We start from the raw sequence: 25,411 nt of genomic DNA, 5'->3' as shown, positions 1-25,411 counted from the left end.
AAAAGTATCATCCAGCCAAAATATTTTCTATACTTTATTCGATCTGGCATGGCCTGGTGGTTAGAGTGCTTGAGACCTGGCATAACCTTGTGATTAGGGTGCTTCACACCCATATGAGAGTGTCGCAGGTTCAAATCCCCGTCACACTGAACATACTAACCCTTTCAGCCGTTATGATATGGTCAATCCCACTATTCGTTGGTAAAATAGTAGCCCAAGAGTTGGCAGTGGGTGGTGATGACTATCTGCCTTCCTTCTAGCCTATCACTTCTAAATTCGGGACGGCTAGAGCAGATAATGCTTGTGTAGCTTAGCACAAAATTAAAAACAAACAAAAATATTCATTATTTAAGTTCTTGTATATTTATGGTGTTGCCCTTACCATATCAGCATCATCATCACAAAAGCATGATGTCGGTCACACTCGATTTCTCCAGATTTCATGGGTTATACTAGTTCAGTTCTACTTTTTCTCCAATAATACTCCCTCTTTTGATTGCTGCTCCCATATTAGTTGAATTCAATCGCTAACATAATCATATATAGCTCGTAAATATCACCAATTTTTCTGTTATATACAAGCCTGCCAAGGAAAGAGTATTTGTAACAATAATTTGTTTGACACAGCGTGAAAGTATTTTGCCATTTGTAATAAAGAGGCATTTCTGAACAATGGAGTATTTACAAAAATAAAAATGAATTTAAAAAAGAACTACTGAGCAATGTAATTGATGTGATAATAACTATGACCAATGAATGATGGTAAAAGGGATGAAGCTGGAAATAGACGCTTATAATTAATGGAGACGTCATCCATGATAGACCTTGGTTTCCTGAAGCTTGAAGGCCCTTTATTTTTCTTATGCCTGTTTACGGGCAGAAGTTGTAAATGCTTATTGGAGCATTCAAGTTTGGTAGGCTTTGGTTTGCTGCCATTTTTGACATACTTTTATACTAGTATCCTGAGAAAATTGAACGAATGGTATTTACATGTGATTTCTTATCACAGTCATAGTAAGTCTTAAAATATTAAAAACATAAAAACAACATTACTTTCTAGTTAAACTATAATTACGTTGTAAAATCTTGTGTGGTTGCCATAGCACCAGGCTTACTAAGTCTCTGGAAAGGGTGTCTAATAGAGTCTTGATTTAGGCTTTTTACAATTTAAAGTTATGTCAATAAATCTGTGTAATCCATTTTTGTCAACAAGATTTAACTTAAACATAATCTATAATGCATTTCGTATAACTCTGCTACGAAACAAGGCATTTTTCACCTAGGGTTTAGTAATACTTTTAACCTGCTAATCGTGTGTGTAGTAGATTTACAATGGCTGAAATTATGACCAGGTAAAAGACCCCTAGTGACCACAATGATGGCAGTACCAAAGTGGTAAAAAAAATGTTGAAGAATGTTAACCTCATAGTAAATAAAGTTCACATACTTTGTGTAAACATTCTTCTGATGCCTAACGCAGAATTATGTGATGAACAATTGTGAAACTATCCATACTATGTACCACTTTTTGATTATTTTCACCCTTCACTGATATAAAAAGGCAAAAGACTTGCTACGTTATCAAGATATCACATGCACGTCATTGAGTTATACCATATAATGCCACTATTCTCAGGCTAGATACTTGTACACACAGTTTCTTGGATTTTTTAGAAATCCAAACATAACGGAAATTCCTCTGGATTATGTTATACTCTATTGCTTAGGTCTTAGGACACCTGAAAGGCTTTTGCAACTGATCTTTTTTGTTCTTGGATCTTCACCTGCTATAAGACACTGCACTTTGCTCATTACGACTGGGATATGACTTGATGCAAGTCTCTTTCTTGATGGTCAAGCTTCCCCTACTTTAGCCATATTCCATTGTTTTCCAGTGCCATTAAGTACAAGGAATATAACCATCTTTGAAAACCTAAATCTATGATATGAAAGCATCTGTATATTCTAAATGTATGGATATTTTGTGTAAGAAAGAGTCATTACTTACCCTTCACAAAATCTACCAGTTTTCGGAAGTATTACCTTACCTACAAAACGTTAAATAATGTCAAAATGTAGTTTTAATACACTCCATTCCACTGTGCAATTGTCTACCAACTGTGATTGTCAAGTAACCCTTTGACTTGCATATTCCAAATCATTTAAAAGAAGATACTCTACCCTCTTTAATAACATTTCACCAGTCACTTCTTCTGGGACAGAAAAAGAATCCTATTGATTCTGGAGTTAGAATTACAAAGGTCAAGACCAAAGTTTTGAAATATATAAATCTTGTTTCTGTGAAAAACCAAAATAACTATCGGTCAAGGGAAATTGGTCACTCTACTCAGTTGTTTCTTCTCTCTTTAAATAACCCTCTTAAAATGTTTTGATGAACTACTGTGAAATGTCTCCTATTTTACAAATTTGAGCTGTACTTATTATATAAAGCTAAGTCATATTTATAATATCCAGAGATATATTACTAATGAAAATATTCTATAGTAGTACTTTAACACTTTTCCACCTCCATACTGAAATAAAATGTAAGCCAAAAATAAGTTTCTGAGCTTCAATAAAAAATTTGGTTTTAACTGAGAAGAACAACATCCATATTCATTATAAGAATATTGTGGTTTCAAAAATATGCTTATTAAAGGGCAGAATAAATAGTAAACACTGCACATGTAATCTGGAGATTATTCAAAAGAATATCAAATGTCTACAGAAATTTAATCATCCAAGAAACATGACTACAAAGTACGCTAACAAATTAATAACAGAGAGATACAATTATCATTTTGTAATTGGAAAAGTGGAATATGGGTTTATATGAATTTAAAAATGTTGAACTTTCATAAATTAAATGATTCAATGTAAAAATCAATTTTGTAACAATCACAAAGAAGAAGTCCAAGTACACATTACTACTTGGTGTATGTAGATTCCTAATTTGCAAATTAAAGTTAATGCACAAAAACAAAATCATAAGGGATAAATAAATTTCAAAGCTGTATTCTCATGGGTATTAAAACTTTAAAATAAAGTACTGAACAATGTTTCAACCTCCTTAGGTAATCTTCTGGTTAACAAAGAGTGGTTGAAAGTTTTAATACCCATGTTAGCTGTCTTGTAAATATATTTTTACTTCAAGTGGGTTTCTCGTCATTGTGTAATTTCAAAGTTAATGCATAACAAAAGAAATTATATTAGACTAAAAAAAAATGTATAACATATTAATGGGGTAAAATAATATGATAACATTCACAACTAGATAAACCAGACAACATAAATACTTTCAAAATGTATAAAACCTTCCCGCTTTGTAAGTACAATTTAGTACAAATTATTACTGTGCCTCTTATTAAGATAATACAAAAGTGGACAGAAGAGATAATTTATGTCACATAAGTCAAACTTGGAACAATGATGTGTAATTTTCTCACACAAAAAATTATACCATTTTTTAAGATAACCTGCTTTGTCCAGTTGTCACGTTACATCACTTTCTGATCGCTACACGGACAAGTGAACACATTTGTGATGGCGAGAAACCCACTTGAAGTAAAAATGTATTTCAGGATGGCTGGTATAGGTATTAATTAACAATTTTACTGACAAAGCAGAGAACAACGTTTTGATCTTCTTAACTCATTTTCAGGTTAACAAAAAGGTTAACCTGAAGGTGACTTAAGAAGGTCAATTTCACAAAACAGAAAGTTAAAAAATAATCTTAGAAAAAGAGACATTAATTCAATTAAAAACCTAAAACAAGACAAAAACATAAAAATTCTAAAAGCAGATAAAGGAAATGCTGTAGTCATAATGAACACAAATGAATACATCCAAGAAATGAAAAACATCCTATCAGACACAAGCAAATTTAAACCAACACACACAAATCCAACAAAGACACACGTAACGCAAGTAAACAAAATACTACTAAAAACAAAAAAAGCCAACACAATTTCAAAAACACTTTATTCCTACCTATGCAAGACCAACTCACACACACCATCCCGAAACCTCAAAAACCAGATTGTCCATTACAACCAATAATGTCCATATATGAATAATTTAATTATAATCTTGGTAAATACATAGCATAGGCATTCTCCAAATATGTAACATCAGCCAGCTCATTCATCAAAGCCTCTTTTAATTTCAAGTCTAATCTTAATCAATTTAATCATAAAGCCTTAATGGCCAGTTTGGATGTTATATCCCTCTTTACAGAAGTCCCAACTGCTGAAACCTGCAAGATGACATAGAACTCTATATCTGAGACCGTAACCCATCAATAGACATTCCCAGCAACCAATAAGCAACCCTCACAGAATTCACCACAATGAAGACAAACTTCATATTCAACAATCACAACTATATACAAACAAATGGCCTAAGCATGGGCAGTCCAGTATCACTAATTCTAGCCAATATTTTTATGACACAAGTTGAAACACAAGCAATTAACACAGCATTACATCCACCACTATACTGGTACAGATATGTAGATGACATGATTACAGGATTCTCATCTTAAAAACACACACTTAATTTTTTCAATCACATTAACTCTATACATCCCAACATTAAATTCACATGTGGACAGGAAGAACCAATCAAATATAATTTCTTAACTTCAAAATTGCAAGAAGTGATACACAATTTAAAACAGAAATCCACCGAAAAATCACCCATACTGGACTATACATTCCTTGGGACTGAGCACATGAAACAAAACAAAAACTCAACATACTAAGAAACCAAATAAACACAGCCATAAAACTATGCTCACCAGATAAAATAATGATGAATTAGACAAAATAAAACAATACTTCATCAACAAGTTTCCTCCACAAACTGTAGAGAACATTATTTGCACACACCAAGACAAAAAGCAAAATCAACTAACAAAAGTAAACATATCCCACATATTAAAAAATCACAAAACCATATACTGCTGCATACCATATACTCCCAACATCAGCAGAAAAATGACCAACGTTTGGCAAAAACTAGTAACAAAATATGACATTCCAGTTAATCCAAATTTATTCAAAAAACAGGCACAAAGCTAAGGTCTATACTGAGTAAAAACTACACTGTCAAAAACCACACCAATATTATTTATAAAATACAATGTGATAACTGCCACAACTTCTATAGAAAACACCTAAATACTAAATAAAGAAACAAATGCAAAATTAAAGAAGCTTCACTTATACAACAACTCAAGACCAAAATAAACCAATACGAAGGAACACCTTTACACCTATATAAATAAATATAATCAAACATCTAAGCACACCCTCTACATTCCTACACTCAGTTACACAACTCCCTTCAAACATGTGGTCAGCTATCGGTCAGTTACCTATTTCTTTCTTTGTAAACCTGACAATGACTGAAGAAGGTCAAAATGTTGTTCGCTCCTCTACATAAAATATTTTCTTAACCCAAACCAGCCGTTTTACATAGACATTTTTCTCTACAAGTGGGTTTTCTCATCATCACTGATTATATAACACTACTACCTATGACATCGACTGCAAGAAAATTTTGTGACACAAAAGGGGAATGTCCCATGATTATGTGTAGCTGCATGTGATAAGATAAGGGAAGTTAACAGAGAAAGGAAATATAATACTTTTATAGGTGCTAATACTTCCACCCTTTACTTTAGGCTTGTCCTCAAACATACATCCATTTGAAAGTTTAAAATCTATCAAATACTGAAAATAAAAAGAGGTACAAAACTACAGTAAGTTATACTTATTTGAATACAAAAAACAAAAGCACAAACTGATGATAACCTGTCATGTTATTAGAAAGGAAAGGTAACCTTATATACATAGGTATCACTGATACATAGATTTAATAAAATTTGAGAAAGTGATTACTAATTATTGGTATGGAAAGTTAATGCCTCATATATTTTCATTCACATATCATAAATGTACAAAAACAATACATGGTTATTAGCATTTAAATGTAGCATCACAAGCTCACAAAAGTTTCGGCCTTTATGATAAAAAAGGGATTATTTCTGTCACCACACCCAACAGTTTACAGAATTCAAACAATAACTACTCATTGTTCCCTGATATCTATTGTTCAGTTAACACAATAATATCAACTAATGGATAATATCTGGCCTAACTGACAAAGTAAATGTAACCAACTCCTAATGATCATCATGTTTAGTCTTTGAGAGAGGACTTACTTTATACAGTGATATTTTCTGTAATGGACAATGAACAATCCCCTTCTGAAGTTTTCAGTTTTTAGCTTTTTTTGTTTCTCGTGGGGGAAGGAGGCAGCACAAACAGTGCAATATTTATAGAAATGATCAATTCTTCAATATAAATTTGTCTGGAAAAAACATAGCACCAATGTTTCAAACACTGGTTGCCTATAGTCCTTGAATTACATAAATTTTGAAGTTTATCTTCCTGACAGATTTAGGAACCATTAATTACAACACAAAATGATAAATAACTTTTGATGTTTCATAATAATGTCTTTCAATACGTCTTTCTACATTTGTAGCTGTTCATTTGAGTGGTATAGATTTGTTGCTGTTTTTCTTTCTTGATCCATGGCAGTCATGTTCATCTTGCAAAATTAAGCAAGACCTGAGTCCTTGTTAGTCTTTCTGAAACATCATTATGGGAGCCACCCACTATATGATTTTATGCCAAAGCTATTGTAATAGCCTTAATTTTCAAACAGTGTACAAAATCAGCACTTTAAACAAACAGATAAACTCTCAGTGTTTGATGAAATGATTAATCAATAATTGTTTTGTGGGTCTAGCTAATGATGTACAACAAAGTTGCACTCTTTCACTGTTGTGATTCAACTAGTAGTTATTCATCCCGAGTTTTGCTAAAATTTAATTTTTATTCCTGCAACAATAACACATTAATTCCATTATGGCTAGCATCAGTATCCTAAATGAATCATCAATCTTGTTCTTCATGTGGTAACACAGGAGCTGCTATTATAGCATACTTTACTGGCTGAGTTGCTTGATTAAAACCTTTAGTTTACTTAAAATACAATTCAGAGTTAGTCAAAGTTAGTCAATTATGAGAAACTGAGAAAAAGATGTGTGCCACCTTCACAATTTTTCCCACCACTGCATTATTCTAGCATGGTATCAATATTCTCATTGTCATTCAGATTTTGGGGGGATTTTTGTTTGAGTAATTTGTGAATTATCCTTGATTCCATATCATGGACATCTTCTGAAGGTTGCCATATGCATCTTTTGTAAACAAAATTCATTCATGATTATGAAAATTGAACCTGAGACTCTCACAGAGATGCCAACTATTTCAAATGACTGAGCGTTATGATTGTAGACAGAGCCCTTTATCATTTGTGACTACTAGGCCTGACCAATATCTCTAAGCTGTTTACTATTATATTATTATTATAACTATGATTATTTATTACTGCTATAGACTGCTCATTTATGACTGTGTTTTGTGTATTTAATAAATAAATTTAAAAAATTATTTTGAAATTATGTCTTTTATTTAGTTCAGAGTAACAAACATACTGGTAAAACAACATTGAACATGCACAAACAGTAAGCAGAAAAAGCCTTTGTGTAAGGACTAGTTTATATCATGTTTATGACACTTATTGTAATAGTTTTGCAACTGTTGCAGCCTTTGCTTTCATGAGAATGTCTCTGGATGGTTGGGAGTTATAACAACATTGTCCATTTGACTACATAACCAGTGACTCCAATAAGTACTACTTACCAGAAAATTTCAACAAATCAATGTTGCCACATTTCTTCACTGTCCAAACTAACATTTCAAATTTTCCTTATAATATATGACTAACAACAAACTGGTAGGTAGGCAGGTATTCAATGTATATTGGCACAAAGCTACAAGGCTATCTGTGCCAGACAAGATGTGGTACAGTACAGGTACAGGGCAATTAAGGTAAAAAAGTAAAATATGTAAAATTAGGAACTGCCAGGAAGACTGAAGCAAGAAGTACACCCTTGCTGACACGGTGAAGTTGACAACCTGAAGTTGGCCTTTCCAGTCTTGAGTTCAGTTCAAAATAAAAATAAAAACTAAAATGTGTAAAATTAAGACTTGCCAGGAAGGCTGAAGCATCAAGAACGAATTTGCAGTTAGTCACCTGAAGTTGGCCTTTCCAGTCCTGGGTTAAAGTCAAAAGAAAAATTGAAATATGTAAAAGAAATCATGCTAAAACACTATATAGTCTAATAAAAAAACCTTAAATTAAGTGTAAAAGACCAATGGCTCTTAAAAAGGTAAAAACATGAGTGAGATGGGCAGTATCACCTATAACATGGGCCAAAGTCAAGGGCAAACCCATCTTACAAATATCTTTAAAATAGTGTTGTCATTCTAGGTTGTAACAATGGCATGATAATAAAATGTGGATGATTTTGATCTTGGTGCCACATAGACCATACATTGGTGCAGCAGTTCCAGAGAAAAGGAAGTGGTGGGTTAAAAAACTGTGACCAATGCAAAGCCTTGCCAAAACAACCTCCTCTCTTTAATCCTTACAGAAGCAAGAGGGCTAAAGACCTAGAGAAGGTTTGATTTGAAAAAGCTTGTTATTGTGTTTCTAATTTCAGGTTGCCTGCCATCTGGTGTACAGTCTGGATTTGATAACTGGACCATAGTCCATGTATGGAATGGGTACTGGGATGATAGATCCAGAACAGACAGACTTTGCTGCTCTGTCAACCAGCTCATTCCCACAAATACTAACATGGCCTGGTATCCAAAAGGATTGGATGGAGACAGATGAGAGAGAAAGATGGGCCAGTTTGTTTTCGATATTGATGAGAAGAGGGTGGTGACCATCATGGAATGATTCCAGGGCCAATAGACAGCTGAGTGAGTCTGTATATATTGTATAATTTGTATATTGCATTATTTCAATATGATTTAGGGCAAGAGAGATGGCATACAATTCCGGAAGCAAAAACAGAAACTGTAGGAGGGAGTGTGTGTGCCACAATTGAACTGTCACAAACCATGGCCCACTGAGTCACCCAATTTGAAACCATCTGCATATATAGGAATGGATGGATCATATGAAAGATGTTCAGTAAAGAAAGAGTGATATTTCCAATCGGGTGTATCTGCTTTCCTCAGATGACTCAAAGATAGGTTACAATTGGGGACAGTAATTTGCATTGGTGGAATAGGCTGATTTGAAGAAACTGCAATGTTATTCAAGGGTAAATCCAATTCTTCTGATTGTGCCTGGATATGGAGATTAAAAGAAACAATGGCATATTTTTTGTTATTAAAAAGTGTGGTCCATTGTGGTTGGAAAACACAACTCTAGGTAGGATGCTGTAGTAGGGATTAAAGTTTGGAAGCATACATTAGAGACAGTTGCAAACAGCAAATACATAGAGGGGGTTCATGAGATTCCACACACAGACTTTGCATGGGAGAAGTACGAAAAGCTCCAATGCAAAGCCGAAGCCCCCTGGTGATGGACAGGATCCAACATTTTCAGTGCTGAGGTTCTGGAAAAATCATAAACCACAGACCCATAGTCAAGTTTGGATTGGACGAGGGCACAATAAATTTTGAGCATGGAGTATCAATCTGCTCCCCAAGAAGTAGAAGAGATGATACGGAGAATGTTCAAAGCTTTTAGACATTTGATACGAAGTTGTTTGATGTGCGATACAAAATTTAATTTACAATCAAATATAAGATCTAAGAACTTAGCCTCAGGGACGACAGGAAGTACAACATCATCAAGACGGAGTTCTGGGTCTGGGTGGATTCCCCATTTGTGGCAGAAACATATAGAAATGGTTTTAGAGAGTGAAAGTTTAAAACCGTTTGCCATGGTCCACTTCAGTATCTGATTGATTGCAATTTGTAGCTGCCATTCAATAAACCTCATGTTTGATGACTGACATGAGATGTGAAAGTCATGAACAAAGAGACAGTTTGCAACTGTAGGGGGTAGCTGTTCACTGATGGCAATTATCTTCATAATGAAAAGTGTGAAACTCAGAATACAGCACTGAGGGATTCCAAGTTCCTGTGGGAAAAAATGAGAAAGTGTTGAGCCCACGCGGAGTTGGAATCGGCACTTCATTAAAAATTGCTGGATGAAAAGGGGCGAGTTTCCACACAATCCATATGAGTGAAGGTCTTGAAAGATGCCATATCTCCATGTTGTATCGTAAGCTTTTTCTAAATCAAAAAAACAGTAACAAGATGTTGTTGCCTTAAAAAGGCTTCTCTGATTGATGTTTCAAGGCGAATTAAGTGGTCTATCACAAAATGTTGTCTTTGGAACCCACACTAAGTAGGTGAGAGAAGGTTATTTGATTCAAGAAACCAAATGAGATAAGCATTGATTATCCTCTCCAAGATCTTACTGAAACAACTTGTCAAAGCAATGGGACAGTAATTTGAAGGAATCGTTGGATCCTTTCCAGGTTTCAGAATAGGGAGTACGATAGCTTGTCGCCAAGCATCTGGATAGACATTTTCCTGCCATATCTAATTAAAGATAGCTAGGAGAATAGTAAGAGAGTTCTAGGAAAGGTGGCATAACATTTCATAATGTATATTATCAGGTCCGACTGATGTATTGCCAGACCGACGAATAGCAAGTTTGAGTTCCATCAGTGTAAGAGGGTGATTGTAGTCATAGAAATGGTCAGATGTAAAGGAAAGAGGCAGATGCTACGCCTGTGTTTTAATGGCTAAAAAGGAAGGGGATAAGTTCGAAGAACTAGATACATAAAAGAAGAAGTCCCTAAGAGTATTGGCAATGCTCTGTGCATCTGCAACTTCATGGCCATCAGAGAGGGGGCAGAAGTATATCTTCCACTCACCCTCCAGATCTTATCCAATATAACTTTTGTGCTGGTGGTTGAAGAAATACTGGAGGTGTATTTAATCCAAGATTCCTTCTGGCTTTGATGTGTAACTTGTCAAGCGTGTGCATGGGCTTGCTGAAATGCAATGTAGTTTGAGATCGTGGGGTATCTTTGAAATTTATCCCAAGCACACTTCTGAGTTTTCCATGTTATAGAACAGGCAGAATTCCACCAAGGGTGGGGGTGCCATGGGGAACATGTCAAGGTTTTAGGAATGCATCAAGTAGCAGCTTGTATAATACTGTTGGTTACTGCTGCTATACAATCATCTATGGATGATTTACATGAGATGGCAGGATCCAGTTCCGAGAGAGCAGTGGAAGAAGGCCAGTTGGCCTATACCAACTTCCACCGAGGAACATGGGTCAGGTGGTACTGACCATGGCCAATCTCTCGTAAGATGATGGGAAAATGATCACTACCCCATGGATTAATGTCAACCTCCCAGGAAAAGTGAGTGAGTACCAAAGGGGAACAGACAGAAAGATCTATAGCTGTAAATGACTGACTAGGAGCATGAAAATATGTGTAAGAGCCAGTATTGAATAGAGCCAGGTTGTGGTTCAGGAGCATATGCTCTATAGTGCACCCTCTCATATCAATATAGGAGCCACCCCAGAGGGGATTATGCCCATTGAAATCTCCCAAAATTAAAAAGGGGGTAGACAGTTGCTCAATGAGGGTATCAAGGTCTGATTGATTATAATGCATTTCAGGTGTAAGGTATTGAGAGCAAATAGTGATGGTACAGCCTAAGGAGACACAGATGGCTACAGCCTACAAGGGTGTGGTCAATGACAAGGGACCGGGTGGGCACATGCTGATCAACCAGCAATGCAACTCCCCCATATCCCCATCCTTCACATAGCCTGTCATTCTGGTATAATGAATAGTGGTGGATAGTAACTGTATTTGTAGGCTGTAGAAATGTTTCCTGCAATGAAAGACATATGGGATGATAAAAGGCAATCAGATCTTTGATGTCAGTCATATTTGATTGGAGACCTCAACAGTTCCATTGGATTAGTGTGGCCATGTGTAATTATTTCAGAGGAGAAGACAGTAGAGAGTCCTTCTGCTTATAATTGCATATTGTTTTTCTTTATTGGATGTGGGTCTATCGCCCTATATGGATACTGCTCTAGCTCGAATGGCAAGGTCTGAATTTATCGGTATATGTACAAATGATTAAGGGCATGGATGAGTTGTTTGCTTAATTTTTGGAGTATCAAGAGAGGGAGACCCCATGGAAACATCCTAACTTGAAAAAGGTGAAATTTGGCAATGACTGGAAGGTGTGGTTAGGACAGAGATGGAAGGAGACATGATCCATGAACTGTGTTGTTTTTGGAAAGTGTTTCATTAAGATTTGCTGGTGAAGATTGTGTAGGGGATAGGGTAAGGTCTGTTTGGACTCCTACTGTAGTAGTAGAACGAGCTACAGCAGCAGAAGTTCTGGTCAGAATAGGTAATAATAATTTTCGAGCCTCTGTGTAAGTGAGATTGTTAACTGTCTTGAGACGTTGTACTTCTTTTTCTTCTACCCATTTAGGGCAAGAGATAAAATAAGAGAATGTTTACCATTACAGTTTATACAATGTGGTTCGAGTTGGCATTCGGTGGCATTATGGTCTTTACCACCACAACGAGCACAGGTCAAGGAACCACGGCAAAATTGTTTTGAATGACCAAATCATTGACAATGGAAACACCGTACAGGATTTGGAATACAAGTTCTCACCTTACAATTCAGATATCCTGCTTTTATTATGGTGGGACAGTCCTTATATCTCTTTCAACTATGACTCCTCTGGAAGTATTCAAAGTGGAATGAGGAGTAACTTCAATGGGTATGTCCCCCAAGGCCTTTGATGTCAGGAGGAGTTTGAAATGCTGTGATGAAAATGTTTCCAATAAGATATTTCCTGAATGTAGCTTTTTTACCGATTAAGAGGATCCAGCAAGCCCTTCTGAATAAAAAATGGGGACATCTGCCCTAGAGGTTTGTCACATAAGGAATGTAAAATTAGGAATCATGGAACAGATTCAAGTGGTGAGTTAGGCTGTACAGATTCCTCAATGCATGGTCGTTTTCTAATAGTCATGCTTTTCTTGATGGTTTCAAGTTATGTTTTTGTTTTAGGAATATCCATAATAAATAGAAAATTTTTAGTGCTCACTAACCCCACCCCACCATGGAGACCTACAATGGGATGCACTACAGTGCCTTAAGGGCACTGCAGCAATGCCAGGGTTTTGTGAGCACTATACCCGAACACCAGTGTTAAGACACAATGTCCACAACAGGTGTTGTGGACATTCTATACTGGCACTCAGTTAACCCTGGCCCAAATGGACTAGCCAATCGATCCTGGGGGGGCCACCCCAAGACTGCCCATTTACAGGAATTCAAGGCCAAAGTGGTGTGTTGGAGTTGGACCCCTCAACCACCAGGATTCTCTCCTCCCCTTCAGAGGTTATCACACACGGCAAACACGCAGGTGGATGTTTAGATCCCAGAGGAGGTAAATTGTAAGAATAGAACCTTCTCTGGGAAGTCCTCTCACCACACACAGGAATCCACATTGAGGGGAACAACAAAATTAGGCACAATTTTCTGAAGTTGTAACAACATTTTGGCTTTACACATCAACAACTTTTTACTATTAGTATCACAAAAATCTAAAAACACGTAGGCTGTTTGTTTTTTTACCTTTTAATCCTTCAGTTTCTTCTAGAAGCAGGTTTCAATATACCAAATACGTTTACAAAATTATTTGGTGTATAACACCCAATGCAAAAGGTTCACAAGTTACTCAAAGAACAATACTTTGAAATATTAAATAATATATTATAAGCTATCCTCTTGAACCACCAACATTTTATAAGTAATGATTTCTTACTTTTTTACATCACAAAACAACCCATGAAAATTTAATTTTAAAACAGTAAGTTTAATTATTTACTCAAATGATAAATGCATAGATGGTGAATACTATTACAAAATTATTTGGTGTATAACACCCAATGCAAAAGGTTCACAAGTTACTCAAAGAACAATACTTTGAAATATTAAATAATATATTATAAGCTATCCTCTTGAACCACCAACATTTTATAAGTATTGATTTCTTACTTTTTTACATCACAAAACAACCCATGAAAATTTAATTTTAAAACAGTAAGTTTAATTATTTACTCAAATGATAAATGCATAGATGGTGAATACTATTACAAGTCTTAAGAATCAATTTAACATTTTATATCACACGCCAACTTTAAATATTTTTTTCTATTTGTTCACCCATTTAAATTTTTTGTATGGGTAATAATGTTTGTCAGTGGTGGGTATTCAAAAATAGAACTAATGAAGACTTTATTTAGTGAAGAAATATTTTAAAATCTAACTGATTAGTCCTAACTTTAACCACTTTAGTAACTATTTAAATACATTACATTAAAATAGCTTTAGAAAAAAAATAAACCATTACACTTACAAAAAATATTCGTTTACAGATAAAACAGGAACATGTAACTTTGTCCTGAGCCTGAAATATGGCAACCAATGTCACAGCTGTGATATAAATAAGAGTTAAATTCTGTACTTCGAAAATAAAAGTACGTGTGCCATGCTGTGAGTGAGAATTTTTAACACAATACAGAAATGTAAATATTGCATGGATTGTTATGATGCAGGTTTATCAAGATACAGCATATTCAATTTTAGCATTGCTTTCATTTAATTTGGACAACTAACAGGTTAGTGTTAGTGTACACAACTAGTCATAAACATTGCACTTTTATTCCTTTCTGAGTATAAAGTATATTCTTTTGGCTTTACAAATCATATAACTTTATTCACTTTTTGAATAACCTTATTAAGAAGCATTTTATTGAAAAGACCCTGGAATTTAATTTCTCTATCATTGATCAGAAAGTTCCATTTTATAAATACTGTCAGTTTCAACCTGATATTTCTTTATTTTGGCAATAGCAGTAACTGCCACATCCAGCTATATATTATAAAAAAACATGGCAAAACTAACAAAGATTTAATGGTGAAATACAACCTGATTGTCACAGTAGCATGAGGTCAGGCTGGGTTACAATATTCTTTATTACGGTCAATTTATACCAAATAACACTTTTTTTTCTTTTCAATAAATAATAATTTTTTTCCCTGTTTCAATATAATAAAATTAAAAATAGTATTCAATAAGTACCTGAGTCACTTATGAATCATAACAGTTTACCTAATGTCTTATAATAAAAGAAAATTACCATATATTTCAAACAAATACAATTCAACACAGAAAAAACTTGAAAAATGACAAGAATGCCCACAAAAATTCCCATATCTGTGGACTGTTTCAAGTCTTCTAAATTTCCCACTTGTGTCTTCTTTGTAAGACTTGCATATAATCATTTTTCCATCACACAAAAAAATTATTTCTCACACAATTTTATTCACTCTATACTGATGAAAACAGTGCTCTAACTAGTGACAATTAAATTTTACCTGCAGTTACTTTCAAAGCTATTCTTCATTGGTAGTTATTAATATCAAATGCTGTGGGGTCATAAAAGGGTGAAATCAATCCTGCACTAATATATTGTCAGACAGAAAAGGAAAATCATGCAAAAGACAATACTTGGTTAATTATACTTGTCAACAGATTACAGTTTTGTAGCAAATAAAACCCTATGCTGTAGTATGAGCAGAAAGTTAAAAAAAAAAATGGATAAATGTACTGTTTACAGCTGGGGCTCCTTTAAGTTATGCAGAAATGCAAGTTTTAAATTTACCTTCTTTGTTTTCCCTGCACAGTCAGAAGAAGAAAGAATTTCTTCAACTTAAGAAGCTAACCCATTGGAGTTAACTTTCAAAGAAGCAACTAGAAGTGCTCATGAGAAGTTTAAAATGGAGTTAACAATAGCCAGTATTCCATGAAATGATGGAACTGCAGACTGTGTGAATTAATAAGTCAAGCAATGACCCTGACCACCTGACAGAAAACATTGAGTGCAGATGCCAGACCAAATGGAAAGTTGTGGAATTGAAAAACTTGACCCTTGTTGACAAAACAAAAGTACATCTGAATACTAGGTGAAGAGGGATGTGAAGGTATACATCCATGATATCCACTTTTATTACCCAAAGTAAAAAAACTGATGAAATTTGAGGAAAGACATCTTAGTGAAAGAGAGAAAAGATGAAGTAAACGGTTGAGTTTAGAAAAAAAATATCTATAACAAGATGCAAATACCCAGTCTTCTTGGGAGTGATGAAAAACATGAAAGAGAATCTTGGAAAAGGATGACTGACAGGTTCTATAGAATTCTTGGAAAGAAGATTGTGAACTGCTTCAGAGAGACTTTAGCAAGAAATAAGATTCAAAAAAGGGGAAAAAGAGATAGGATATGTGGTAATAAGAAAGGGTGGTTGAGATTAAAGAAAAAGATCTGACAATACCTGAAGTATTCAAGGATCTGAGGTGAAATCTTTCCATAGATGCACAAAGTTGGTGAACTATGTCAGAACTTGTGAGATAGTCACTGGTACCACTGGTGGCAGAGGATCTGGAAATGACTAATCTGGTGGCTAGTCACTGAAACCCAGGAAAGACAAAAAGTAACAAGTAAAGGTGAAGGAAGAGGAGAATTGAAAATGGAAACAAGAGCAGGTGAAGGCTGTGATAGGCAAAAAAAACATTGATTTAAGGGAAGAGTGTTAATGAGCAGATTCCACTCTGGACTCCAAAGAATCTGAAAGACATCCAAAAACTGTCCCACATAAAAATGAGGCCTTAAAGAGGGCCTGTATGCAAGTTGTGGGTAAGCCGATATTAGTTAAAAACTGTTGAAAAACAACAGTTGAGAAAAAAAAATTGGAAAATTGAAACTAAATGTAAGTGAAATTTCAACACATCTTCATGGTACTGTGAAGAAGTGAATATTGAATTCTACAGTATAGAGGGAGCCAGCTATGCCAGGAGGGTGTATCACACTCTTATTAGTGGAGTGTTGTTAAATACTTATTTGCATGCTACAGTGGGAGCAAATATGTGAGGCAAGTGGGAGTATTAAGACTAGTGGTGAGCAAAAAATATGCATATAGAGGGCAGAACTAATGAGAAAAATCTATTATGTGAGTGGAAGTAAGGTACATTAAGTTCATGAAATATGTAGCATTTAATGAAAAAACTGTATTTAATAAAATTTCAATTCATGATTATCTAAGGTGTCTTGAAATAATTCCTCAGCCAACAAAATACATAAAATATTAGTACAAACAGTAGTGGCTTTTAATCAGTTTAGAGCAGTGTTTAACAGTTTTTATGGGTATTTTCTGCAATTATATATATGAGTTAAACTGTTTTGAATTTTGCACTATGTTGCATGAGGGCTATTTGCAATGGCTGTCCCTAATTTAGTAGTGTAAGACTAAAGGGAACAGAAGTTAGTCATTACCTTCCATTGCCAACTCATACGCTACTCTTTTACTAACAAATAATGGAATTGAACATCACATCATAATGCCCCCAAGGCTGAAAGGGCAAGCATGTTTGGTGTGACAGGGATTCGAACCCATGACCCTCGGATTACAAGTAGAGTGCCTTAACCACCTGGCCATGTTGGGCCGTACACTTTAGTTTGTTTAGTATTGGTTGAAAGGGGATTCAAACCAACCTTCAGGTTTATGTAACTTTTGTCCAAAGATGGACAGATACTCCACCTAGTAATAAATACAATTTTATGTTTATTGAAGTCTAAGTAAATGAGAGAAGTTCTACTTGAGTAAGTTTGTTTCTTTGTTCCTTACTTTTATAAGTATTCATATTACTATATTAGTGCTTAAAATATTAAAATCCTAATTTCACATGAAATTTCTTACATGAATCATCATAATTAAACATTGTATGCAAAAATACAAAATATAAACAATAAATGTCACATAAGCCTACATGTTATTATTATTTGAGTTTAAAACAGGTTTCCGTTTAAATGGCTTGTTGCTTGACCATTGTTTGTCTCATAAAAATGTTCAAATGAAAAGGAGCACAATTTACTCAAGTACTTTGAGTGCACAAAAATCTATGTGTTACATGACAAAACTTCAAAAGAATTATTAAGAATGGTACAATAGCAATGACATTTAAGTATAGCTGAAATATTTCTTTGTAATTCTATAACATTAAGTTTCCATTGTACTGTGAAAAATGTGCAATAGAATAAACAAATATATAAAAACAAATAATAGCAAAAGTTATAATGTTCCTACACTGAAAATATATTTCCAATAACTGGTTATTCTCTTTCAGTGCTGCTCTCAACATGCAAAATTTTTTTAATACATGTCACAAGCCTTCTGCCTCCTCTCTGTTGTAAATGACTCATTCCCATATGTTTCACATGTAAATCATCATATGACAACCCTTCACCAATGAAAGTGTCACACATTCTCATTATGTACATGAAACTGTCTATTCAATTCTATCAAATTATCATTTTGAGTTTTGGCAAAAAGTAGAAGCACTAATTTTCAGTGGAAAGGAATTGTGGCAAGTGTGAGGAGAAGTAACTATTCAAAATACATTTTCAGTATAAAAAAATTATAGCTTATGATACAGTACGTTGCCTCTTCTCACACAAATAGTAAGAATCCAACACTGAATAATTGGAGGATCCAGTACGAGGGAAAAAAAGAAGCATCCTTCAAAAGCAGTTGAAGGACACATCTTGAGATGAAATAGTCAAATTTAAAGATCTGATATAGGAGACCACACTACGTCTGAGTCAGATAAACTCTTTGCCCATCAGATAAAGGTTTGGCATATGCTGGGAGGAAAACAGAGGAACAATGTAAGAATGCAGGAAAAAAACAATGGAAATCCACCAATGTGTAGAGTGGCTAGGGTGGAACAGACTACATTCGGCAAGTTAACTGCATCCAAAACTAACAATACTGGGAACTGATATCCATATATATTGGGATACGATGAGGATCATACCATTTTATCTAAAGTTCAAGAGTCTAGAGGAGGTCTTAACCCCCAACTCTTCAAAACAGCATGTTAATAATAACATGATAAAGTGATCCATAATCCAACACCTGGTATCAAAAAATGTCTACTCAAGAGAAGTCAACAGTGGAACTAACCAGAAAAAATTCAGATGCAAGAACATTCTTGGAATAAGATACATTAAGAGAGAGCAGATGGGAAGGTACTATAACAATCACAAGAACCTCTGTAGTGACCCACAACAGGACTTATGTTGATTGGTTCTACTCTAAATCCAAAATGTGGACCCTGGAAACTGACATCCACATGGGAGTAGGTGAGGGATCCCAACAGAAGGGGTGAACTGCAATTTAATACCTCACTCTTTTTGTTGTTAAATACTTTAAGAGTGGAGAATGTCATGCCACCTACACCAAAACAACACCACTGCCCTACTCTATACTTAATGGTATTTCTTTATTGGTTTGTTATTTCATTAAAACATTCAGGAAGATACTTCCATGGTCCACCACACAAATAGCTTAGAACTGGAAAGTAGTAAAGACTCCCAAGCTCCACTAGAATAAAAGAGAGGTGTAATGTGCCAGAGAGTCTGGAACCCTATTTTTAAAAACAGACCACACCAATTTATTCAACACAAGGCCTGGCAGGGAGGAACAATTATCCCCTTCTGCTTTACCCATGTAGCCCATAGATGAAACAATCCATGACGGCCATATATGTGAATCAATTCCCTTGCAAGAATAACTTTCAACAGGTCTTGTGGAACACCCCATCTCAACAGTGTGCTTTGTGTGGCCATGGAACCTACTAAGCAAGTCAACATAGATGACTAGCATGGATTTTAAAGATTAAAGAATACATACTGAGGCATCACTCATTACAAAGTGGGATCCAGTAAAAGAGACCCTCTCCTAAAAGAGAAAAGGTATATATACATAAAAGAAAAACTAACTTTCCCTGTCACATTCTCATGAAAGACCGTAGGATGACAACAGGTGAATGACAGTACCTTCACAAGAAAAAAACAGTTACTCAAAGCAGAGAATGGGAGATGAAAATATGAGATACAGTCCAAACACTCAACAGACGGGAGTTGCAGGTCAGAAGTGAAAACACCAGGAAGTAAAGATGGGAAGAAAAAAAATGCCAGTCAGATCACAACCCAAACTCAACAGGTCAGAGTAGAGATATAACAGACAAAGAAGTAGAGTATGAGGATGGAAAGTGTAAAAAAAAATAAATAGGATTGGCACATTATGGAGTAGAGGCCTGGAATGTGGAGGTAAAACTAATGGCAAATCTGGGTCATCTGGAAACAGAGCCATTATAAAGAAAAGATGAGCAATATTGGGAACAGGCAGGAGCCCCCACAAATGAAATTAATGGTAAATAATAGAAATAAGTTGAACAGAATTAAAGAAAAGAAATATAAAGCACAAGTTGAACAAAATTAATGGTAAGAAATTGGGTAGTGAAACAAAAGAAAAAAAGATATAACTTAAATATTGAAACTTTATAAAAAGAACAATGTGGAACCAAAATTAATGGATACTTATTAAGCCTAATAAAACAAAATATTTAACCTAATGAATGATGACTGCAGAAGTAGAACTACCTGTAAATGGAAATTAAACATTTAGAAAAAACCTAAGTGAGCAATACATAAGAAATAATATCACTAAGCTCTAAAAGAAATACTTAATCAAACAATAAATATGCACAATATTAGGATACATTTGTGTGGACCCTGGTTCAAGAGTGCCACACAAAGTGAATAAGAAGAAAAACAATATAGTGAAATTAATTATAGAAATGCTAGTAAGATGAATTACAGGTAATCCTAAAATAACAAAGACCATGGGCAGTCTAAGTAAATGGAAAAGTAGAAATATATAACTAAAACTAACAGCTAAATTAAACAAGAACAACGAGTATCAACCAATCAAATAAAACTTATATAGTTCCCACATAATGACAGATAATAATATTAACAATAAAAGTGTAATGTCTTATCCTTACAAATTCAGCCAACTATGTTCCAAATGCATGGACCCCCAACCTAAATTCATAGGATGATCAATTTCCTGATGAAGCAAAGTTAACAATCTTTCAGCAGAGTACTATGACTTGAAGTGGTGATGGAAAAATTCATAATCCAAAATGAATAACCAAACCCATGTGTGTCAGTAGAAAAAATAAATGTTTTTTATAATGAAATAATAACTACATAAGTTCTGTAACTGGGTAGAAATATAAAAGAATTTCACTTTGGAAAAACTTGTCAAGTTACAAATATCACTACTGTATAATAAAAAGTAAACTTATTGACAGAAATTAATAAAAAAATATGGAAAAAATTAAAATAAAACACTTAAAGAGAGCACAAACTAAACATTAGAACATGCGTACTGTCAAATGAGAAGTGACAGTCTTGTAGAATTAAATAGAGGGAGTTATATGCATGATGAATTATTGGTGAATGATTTTCACATGATAGTTAACATGACAAACACACTGGAATAAGTAATTTTCAATGAAAGAGAGGAATAAGTCTTGTGGCATTTGTAAAAAAGTTTTGCATATAGAGGGCACCATTTTATTTTCCTATCTCTGATATACTTTTGAGGTTTAATTAGGTTAGTGCATTAACATTCTATGAACCTAGAAAAAGTAATTTTTGCATGAAATCATTAACACTTATTTTCATGTTCCTTAGGTCATGGACAGTAGTTTGTCAGGTATATTTATTCAACAAAATATAATATAACAACATTCAGCTATCACAAAGTTTTCAACATATACAGTTTCCATCTTCAATACCTTCAGACTAAATCTTGTAAAAATGGGTTTAATACTTGTCTAGATGTTATTTGTACTTCAGTTCATGGACATACATTTAAAACTTGTTTATATCAGGCATTTTAGTAGATTAAAAATAACAGTAACAGCTCTTATATTTCCTGAAGCAAGCATAACAATACTATTTTTACAGCTGTTCAATTTACCAACTTTCAGGCTTGTCTTTCTCACTAAACACACAAACAAAAAGTTTTATTTTCCATATTAAAAAGCATGTTATGTGTTGTTGATTTCTTTTCAGATGTGCAATAAGTGTTTTGTGGCTAAATTATCAGAAATTTTAAAAAAAGGATCTTAACACAAATTCTTAGAAAAACCTATTTCTGAGTCTAGTTTGCACAAACATTTGGATTAAAGAAATCTAACCTTTGAGCTGCTTCAGGGCTTGGAAACCGCAATATGGCAGTAGCTCCATTAACAGCCAGCACTCGCCCTCCACAGTTATCTGAAAGTTGCTTGAGTCTATTGTGTATCTGCCGAGCATCTCGATTGGTTGGTAAATCACTCACAATCAATTCACAAACTCTGTTATTTGTTCCCTTGAATAGAATAATTATTCTTTAACACGTAAGATAAATAAACTAAATCCTCAAAAAACGTTTACAAAAACTAACATGCTCTTTTTCTTTTAAGTACATATGTTAATCAGCTATTAATAGGTAGGCAAACAACAATTTATGAGCATAAGGAAAAGTTTTACTGATGGTAGAACATATTATGCTTCAACATAACATTGGTCAGTCTTCTCCATATCAATGTTCTGTCATAAAGAGCAATATGTTTCACCATCAATAACACTTTCCCTTAAACTTACAAATTGTTGTCTGCTTCTTTATTATTATTATAGTAGCATAATGTATTTCCTTAATCCATTATTACATTGAGTTACATAAACCAAGTATTTTACCTAATGAATTAAATAGCTCATCTAACCCATATAAAAACTAGTGTGTGTCATATCAAATCAGATTTCTCAAATTTGAGAAGTCAAAAAAACCCAAATGCATTTATCCAGACAGAATAGTTTAATTACCATCTGCCAATTACAGTTTTAGTGATGGTGTTGCAAAGAATCCATGAAGAAAGAAGTTCCATAAAACCTTATAAGTGTAGTAAGTGTTGGTACGATAAACCTGAAACAAAGATGTGGTTTGGGACCATCTTGCCTGGAGCCAAGAGCACAGAACTTATCATGAAAGTAAAAATATCAATTCAATCTAAAACAAATCATTTCTGAATTAAGCTATTATTTGTTATGTCACCAAACTCTTTAATAGAAAACAAGCCTCTTTAATCAACAGACCCTAAATTAAGAAAACAACAAATTTTTTTCCAGTTTTGTTGCATATACATTTCATTTTATACCTTCAGTACATAGACTAACAACAATATTAGGTTATATTTTGGTTCTATGCAACATGCCACAAAATCCAATTTTGGAATGCAACATTACCAAAACACACTGGCTTTTCTATGTATAAGAAGTTGTTGTTCTTACTGATTTTTACTAATAATTATTCTATGAATAATTTTGATTGGCTAACAAAGAAATTTACCAACAACCAACTGCCTTGACAGCACTTTTCTACCTCTTTGTTAGTCAAGCTTTATTTCAGTTAGCTATGAAATGTGAGACTAGAGTTTATTATGGGATGGGGTGGTAGTAACTGCTTTTTACAGGCTATACACTAGTTCATAAATAAAAATCAATGTCAATTTTGATAACATTGGAGGTCTTTTTCTTCTCCTCACCTTCTTTACTCAATAACTGTCCATACATGATGTGGACTTATCTTGCAAAATACTCCTTCTGCCTGGTATTATATGTAAATGTCTCTACAGTAACATTTTTATAGTCCACAGTACAGATACTAATGGATACCTCTTAGGATTTGACTTGCAAACTTCTAACACAACAGCTTTATTACATATTTATATAATTATTCAATATTATAATTTCCTGAAGTTATTGGCAAGAGAACTTATAGAATGCACTATAATCCTTCCATAAGTGTTTAACTGTAACCAGTCCATGAAAAAATCCAGAGAAATTGAACTTTATGCACAAACAGTAATTTTCTCCATTATAAACACTACAGCAAATATTGTCTGCAACTGGTACATTAAAAAAAAACCCTCTAGTCATCTCTTTTATACTTTCTAGGGAGGATAGTTGGAATATTTCATGAAATGGCATCACTGTGTCATCTGACAAAATATGGCAACCAATTTGTTGTATCTCATTACTCAGTATATGACAGTTATTGATATAAAATTATGATACCCATTACACAAAATATTCCCTTCAGCATAATACTGCATACACCAGATACAAAATGCAAGAAATAAATGTTTGTTTTGTTTGCACAAAAGTCTAAGAATTTATAAAAACTGCAGATTACCTTCTTTTCAGGTATATACAAATGTCTGATTTAGAGCTTTCAAAATATCATTGCAAATAATTTTAGTAACAAGATATATATCAAGCCACATACCCTGACAGGACTACGAAATGGGATAGTAGATGCTAGTTCAGGAAAGCTATAATTTTCATGTGCACAAGCAAGCAGTGGTTCGGGTGCTCTGCTACTGTGTAAAAGGATGATACGAATGTTGCGGCGATGGCGAAAATCTGAAAGTTCTGTTGCAAAATTAACATCTCCTGAAAACAGAGTAACAATATTAGTATTTGTACATAATAAGAAAAAATATATATTGATTATCACCTACAATATTAGTTTAATCCTACAATAATATATTACTTTGTTCACAACATTTCTTTAGTAACAATATAGATTGGCCTCATTTGACATAACTGAGCAAAAAGAGTTAATTACAGGTAAATCATGTATCTTATTCATACTGCAAAATAATCTTAGACATAAAAGAAATTAAGCAGATTTGATGCAGTGAAAGTATTCAAAATTTACACATGAGAATTTATTCAACAGTTTATAAACTATATGGAAGCTACAAGAATGCTGGATTTTGCTAATGAAACAGTAGTTTTATAATCTTTATTACCATAACTTCTGCCCAGCTCTGCTTTCTTTTCCTCACTTACCACACAAATATCATTCAACTTAAATTTATTTTTCTGACTGAATCTTTACAATTAGAGTCTTACACTTTTGACCATTATCAAACAGTCTGATTTGGACACATGACTTCTCTTCTTGTGGTACCTTAAATTCATATATTTTTTACCATAACAGATCAGCTTGAATTTTATAAGTATGTACTCTTGTTATGTGATATCTCAGGTTGGTATATTCAATTTGTAACTATTATCTACCAGCCTGAACTTCATTGAAATTAATTCTTCTTGTCTTTTCAAGATGACCAGGATGGGTATAAGCACATTAATTAAAATAATGTACAGAACAATGTTTCAACCTTCTTAGATCATCTTCAGGTTGACATCACAAAGACAGCTAGTATGAGTATTAGCACTTCAATTAAAATAATGTAGAATACAGAACAATGACAGGTAGTATGAGTATTAGCACTTCAATTAAAATAAAGTACAGAACAATGCTTCGACCTTCTTAGGTCATCTTCAGGTTGTCATCACAAATTAATTCTTCTGTAATTA

General features: G+C 34.0%; 1 protein-coding gene across 2 annotated transcripts in view; it reads right to left on the bottom strand.

Moving 5' to 3' along the window:
* Positions 1-25,411, bottom strand: part of LOC143237841 (meiosis regulator and mRNA stability factor 1-like) — a 92,889-nt gene that overhangs the window by 40,806 nt on the left and 26,672 nt on the right. For both annotated transcript variants that reach the window (XM_076477502.1, XM_076477503.1), the window contains exons 5-6: positions 24,312-24,478; positions 22,183-22,355 (exon numbers count right to left, since the gene is read on the bottom strand). In XM_076477502.1, coding sequence (XP_076333617.1) covers positions 22,183-22,355; positions 24,312-24,478 — 340 coding nt within the window. The remainder of the gene's footprint in view (positions 1-22,182; positions 22,356-24,311; positions 24,479-25,411) is intronic.

The sequence above is a fragment of the Tachypleus tridentatus genome, chromosome 13 (genome assembly GCF_004210375.1).
Source record: "Tachypleus tridentatus isolate NWPU-2018 chromosome 13, ASM421037v1, whole genome shotgun sequence".
In the NCBI taxonomy this organism is placed as follows: Eukaryota; Metazoa; Arthropoda; class Merostomata; order Xiphosura; family Limulidae; genus Tachypleus; species Tachypleus tridentatus.
Note: the sequence above shows the minus strand (reverse complement) of the source record. Positions and strands in the feature narration are given on the sequence as shown.